This window comes from Silurus aristotelis (genome assembly GCF_946808225.1).
Source record: "Silurus aristotelis genome assembly, chromosome: 4".
Lineage (NCBI taxonomy): Eukaryota > Metazoa > Chordata > Actinopteri > Siluriformes > Siluridae > Silurus > Silurus aristotelis.
Genome location: NC_139577.1, coordinates 14,058,183 through 14,064,182, shown reverse-complemented (window position 1 = coordinate 14,064,182; position 6,000 = coordinate 14,058,183). Strand labels below are relative to the sequence as shown.

The 6,000-nt window shown below is 37.1% G+C and overlaps 1 protein-coding gene across 2 annotated transcripts in view; it reads right to left on the bottom strand.

Moving 5' to 3' along the window:
* Positions 1–642: 642 nt before the first annotated feature.
* Positions 643–6,000, bottom strand: part of letm1 (leucine zipper-EF-hand containing transmembrane protein 1) — a 29,547-nt gene continuing 24,189 nt past the window's right edge. Inside the window, exons 13-16 of one of the 2 annotated variants that reach the window (XM_083540242.1) lie at positions 5,428–5,460; positions 4,445–4,583; positions 1,606–2,707; positions 643–1,543 (exon numbers count right to left, since the gene is read on the bottom strand). In XM_083540242.1, coding sequence (XP_083396368.1) covers positions 2,552–2,707; positions 4,445–4,583; positions 5,428–5,460 — 328 coding nt within the window. In that variant the 3' untranslated portion in view covers positions 643–1,543; positions 1,606–2,551. The remainder of the gene's footprint in view (positions 1,544–1,605; positions 2,708–4,444; positions 4,584–5,427; positions 5,461–6,000) is intronic. The other variant, XM_083540243.1, reaches the window with a different exon arrangement.

Below are 6,000 nucleotides of genomic sequence, written 5' to 3'. Positions count from 1 at the left end.
TAAACTTATTAATAAGAAAATAAATTCATTAAATTTAATCACTAAAAACCAATTCACTGTACATATTGTACTGTACAATTAAAACAAATTGAAATATATAACTACATGCTGTTAACATGTACTTATAGTTGCAAATGAATTGTAGAATTGGTTATTTTTTAATAATGGGTTTTGCCTACTACAATTGTTTGGGTTTTTTTTAAGCACAAAAAAAAAACCAAGAAACCAAGACTGGCCAAATACCCTTTTTTTTTTTTTTTTTTTTTTTTTTTTTTTTTTTTTTAAATACACCAATATACTTAGTGTATACTAATACACTGAAACACTTTATAATCTTTTAGACTTCTGGGATGGAGAATATTTTAGAATATTATATTACACTCAGTCATACAATTACAATTACCCTTGTTCGAGACAAGCCTAAGCAGCACACAAAAGAAATTAACTTAATTAGCAAATTAACAACACTATATGGACAAAAGTATTGGGACCACTGACTTTTCAAGCCACATGTGGTTCTTCCCCAAACTTTTATCACACGACTGGAGCCACACAATTGTATGCAATGTCTTTGGGTCTCTTGAACTAGGAGATGTTTCAGCATGACAATGCACTTGTGTACAATATGAGCTCTATGAACATATGAAATCCATGGGTTGGAGTGAAATTAGTGTGAACTCAAGATCTAATCTAAACCTGATCTATTCAAATAGCAAATATTATGTTCAGGTGTCCACAACCTTTTGTGCGTATAGTGCAACTGTTGCATTTTAAATCATTTTAATGCAAACTTTGGATTAGGTGGCTACTCCCTGGTCTGTTTGACCTTGCCTTCTCTGTCAGATATCCTAAGATCAACCTTCGAAAAAAGCTTATATTGAAACATGAACTTTCAAACCTGCCCATTAAAGCAGGAGCACAGTAATGCACCTTCAGGGCAGAACAATAGCAAAATAACACTCTCTTCCAAATCTGGGTTGTTCACCTAAATAGAGCCTTCTGCCACTTGACAATCTCTCCATCTTTTCCAGTAGTATCACCAAGCCAGCTTATTCCTCTCTAAACCTGCACCTGCAGCCCATTACACAAATATTCCTGAGTCTGAATCACAACCTCAAAACAGGAAGAAAAGCAAAAAAGCTTTAAAAAATGATAGTGCAAATGCAAATCGGTATTTCTTGCTCCCTTAGAATGACAGATAATGAGATTTTAACGTGCAATAAATTCATGTGGTGTACGGCCCAAATGCAGATACACAAGCTGTAAAAAAATACAGGTGGTTACTGTGGTGAGGGCTGAACTCTGACTCTTCGTTGGAAGCGTATGAAGTGAGAAAAGGCACCCTGACTCGGGAAAAAAGAAAAAGAAAAAAACCAGCTCCGTCTGTTTCTCTGATGCAACGCAGAGGCAGTGCTTTCGGGTCAGACACTCTGTTCTCTCTCTATGACATGTTTAGGAGTGGGAGTGATGTATTTGCTGTCAGCTGTGCCCTGTGCAACTATGTTACGCTGACATAACACGGTGTGTGTGTGTGTGTGTGTGTGTGTGTGTGTGTGTGTGTGTGTGTGTGTGTGTGTGTGTGTGTGTGTGTGTGTGTGTGTGTATCTGCGAGCTACCCCTCTCCATGTATGGTGTGAGTGTTTACCCAGTCCTTGAAGTGACTGTACCCAGACTGGCCTCACCATACTGGGTCTGAGCCGAAGCCTAGATACGCCAAACTTGTCTGCAGTGCAAAAAGCCCACTTCATCTTCTCTCTCCATCTCTCACACTCACACACTCTTCTCTCACCCTCTATCCTCTACAGTTGCCTAAAGAACTCCAGCCAGTTGGATTAGTCTACAGCGAGCATTCTTCCCGAGGTTAACTACCCCACTGATATATGCCAGGTTTCATCAAGGCATGGAAGGAAACACTGTTAATTTAGAAGATTTTTTGACCATGGCCAATAAAGATGAAAAAAATAAAAAATAAAATAAAATAAAATATATATCACTGACGTTAGCAGGAAAAGTGTATGTTTCCTCACTCAAGGTTACCACAGAGAAATGGCAAAAAAAAAAAAAGTACAAAATTTTACATAGCCAACACTCACTCAAAGAGCTGACCTATAGATCAGTCCGTAGTATTTGCATATTGACCTTGATTTCTGTAGTCGCTTTGCAAATTGACTTTGGTTCGTGGACAAAACAGAATAGCGCACTCACGGGCCGTGTGAGCCGCATTCAGGAGCGAGTGCCAATTAATTCCACTTAAAAGCGCCCGGTTTCAATCGAATCAAACACGAAACATATGAGCCTGAACACAAGCGGTGGTGGTGGAATGATGAGGAGCGTGGAGGTGTGCAAAATGAAACGAGCGAGTCGAGATAAAAATGAGTGCTTCAGCTCACATGAAGTGGCTGATGGTTAGACGGTAAAATGTAAAGGGATTTTTTTTTTTTTTTAATTTAACAAATACATTCTCATTTTTCAAGCATTAAACCAGTGGCTACAGAACTAGTGGCTCCTCTGTGCGTTCCTGCTGCATTGCTGGTAACTCGCCATGACAGACTTAGTTTTGCTGCACTTTAGCAGCCTGCTCCTTTTCGGCCTTCTCCTTCGCTTTCTCCTTCTCCACCAGCTTCTCCTCTTTCTGCAGCATCAGCATGATCTCCGCCACTTGTGCGGTGGAGATGTCCACGTCCTCCTTATCGATCAGCTCCACCACCTAAAACCACACACAGATCAGATAATGAGATGCTTATTGAAAACTGTACCATTGCATATTTAAAGTATAATAATTGAGTACACATAATACAGTTTTCTGAGATATGGCCTCTCTTCCAGCAATGCAGTATAAAAAACAATTTGAAAAGATGCCCTTGGCTGGTTTCACATGTGTCGGAGAAATCGCGTTTTTTGCCTTCACAATTCCTAGCTGCTATTGGTTCTATAGCAGGGATCGGTGGGAAATGGCATATGAGCAAATTGGGGAATGGAGGGAGAAATGACTTGGTTAGTTCTATGTACCTATTGCATATGTTATACACGCAAAATTTTACCTGCACTAATTTTTATTAACGTGCGATTAATGCAGCGCAAATTTCTGTTTGACAATTTTTTATAAAAAAAATATAAATAAATATAAAAGAGGGAAAATTAAAACCTTTAATGTAATCCATCCATCCATCTATCTATCATTATATATATATATATATATATATATATATATATATATATATATATATATATATATATATATATATATATATATATATATATATATATATATTTGTGTATATTTGTGTATGTATATACACACACACACACACACACACACACACACACACACACACACATCTCCAATGTGATCCAATGTGAGTCCTGGCCGATCCACCTGAACCGTGGGATACAGTGGATCCGTCGGACTCGTAGTGCATAGAGAATCAGCCGGATCCGAGGGACTCTGTGTGTGTGAATAAGTTTAAGGAGTCGAAGGATTCAGTGGAATATACAGATTCAGAGAGTCCTGTCAAGTGGAAGGACTGTGGCAAAAATTCTTCTGATATTAGACGAGGTGATGTTTATATTAACATCTTGATATTTGCCATTGATAATTCTTGATTCATATTCATTTATATTTTTCCCTGCAGAGTTGCCACAAAACTGTTTCATTTCATTTTTACCATAGAAACAATGAGAAATACTTGGCTCTCTCTCATGCGACTTGAGGCAAAGCAATGCCGAGTGGCTCAACTAGCCCAAGGACTAAATACAAACTGTAAATTACACCATTTATGTTTACAAAGTTGTTGCAAGAAACTGTAGCAACAAGTAGCTGACTGAGATGTTCGGGAAACTTCCTGCATGGCCAGAAACAAGAGATTCAGTTTTGCGGGTCCTATACGTGTCCTGGCTGACCCACCTAAATTATGAGATTCAGCGGATCCATCGGTCTCGCAGCGTGTACAGAAACAGCCAGAACCGAGAGAAGCGCGAGTGGAATTCATGAATTTATGGATTCAGTGAGTGCCCACTAGTGGAATTACAAGGCAAAGGCAGGCAGAATCCCTACTGATTTAAGTGACTCCAGGGACTTGTGAGACTCGGATCTATTCACCGAGTGTTACAGAAGGATTTGTTTATCTGTTTATGCTCTATGTTAAGTTTGGTCTTACTAATAAAAAACATACATCAGCAAAAAGCCTCCATATTTGTCCATGCCCATGGTGATTACAGTATTAAAAACTTGAAAAGTATTAATTTAAGGTACATTTAGAACAGATAAAAATTAAGTTGCGATTAATCCCGAGCTAACTCATAAAACCATCACTTAACATACAATTTTTTGTATCTGATACATCTGTTACTAAGGGCTAAAACATGTCATTGTTGATTTTCCAAGACATCATGTTTTATTCCTACTGCCACACTCACCCCTTACCGTTGCATAAACTGTTATTACCTTGATGACGTCGTCGATATCTATCTTGCCATCCTTGTTTTCGTCCAGCGAGTTGGCGATGCTGAGCAGCTTGTGCTCTGGGATGCTCTGGATCTGCCTCATGACAGCAATGAGCTCATTGATGCTAATCAGGTTCTCCCTACAGGAAAGGACCATGTAGCATACAGGAAGCAATTACACACTAACATATATTGCCAGCTTGGCAATAACATACTCTCATGCAATTACTCTAGAAGAGGTTTACAACCCACTTTCCTTTTAACTTTTAAGTCATTTCTTCTTATAATTGACTGATGTTATTTATATTTGGTGTCATTCCCTGCCATTTCAGTTGTTTGGTGAATAATTATTTGTGCTTGAGAGAACGACAACATTTAAAAGTTTGGAACGTTTTGAAATGTTATTTTTCACTTTAGCACAGAAAAAAAAAAAAACGCAATTACGCTTGTGTGAAAGTTATTGATTTGTTCTGCTACCATCAGCACAGAGAACAATAAAGGGTTGTAATAAAAATAAGGAAAAAAGAAAAAAAAAGAAAAAGGAAATTGTCTTATCTATAATGGCACTGTTTCTCAATAACAGACCTGAACTGGAGTTTCATATTTCACTGGCTACATTCAAAGAGAAGATACAGAAATATTTATCCCGGTGTAAACTGCCAATGTGGAATAATGACTTGAATTTCTTTAGTGGATTGCAGCACAATATGAAGCTCATTATGCCACACAGCTACGTTCAGGTATTGAGAAACAGCTGTTACTCACCATCATGACCTAATTTAATCCACAGATTAGCACCAAGTTAGTAAATGACAGGCAAATTAACTTGTTTTTGACCCCCCCAATTGTTAAAAGGAAAAAAAAAAAAAAAAAAAAAAGAGGATAAATCTTTGCCAATATACCGTTTGAAAGCAACCCAGGAAATGTATGTTAGTGGCTTTGTCAAGCAAAACACCCCAGAGACGGCCAAACATCTTTTCTTACCTTTGCAAGTCATTACATTTCTCAAAGAAAAATCTAAAAAATAAAAAATAAAAAAAATAAAAAAAAACCACAACAACAAACGTTAAACTATTCATTAACGGCAGAACCCCTTATGATTGTCTGTGTTGAAGCCGTTCCTCCAACCACCATTTTACTGAGGATCAAATAAACACCACTTGCACATACAAACACACTCCATTCTTAATTCTTCTCTGATTCTTTTAAATAGTTGAAAAGAAAGTTTTGGCCTCATGATAATTAATTAAATATCAATCAGTGTTTGTTACTCTCAGCACAACAATCTATTAATAGAATGATATTAATGAGTCTTTTCACATAAACTGAGTTGATTAAGAGTCTTGTGAAGAAAATGATAATAGGAACATTATAGCCATAATAAATCATAGTACTTTTTTGTATCTCTACTTTTACTCAACTACGTGCTTTTTGTACTGGTGATTGTGCAGTTCATGCATTTTTATTGGTTTTTTTGTTTTGTTTTGGGATTTTAAAAATAGGCTACTATAAAATCATTTCTAGTGTATATAGACTTTCAGTAATAAGTGAATGAAT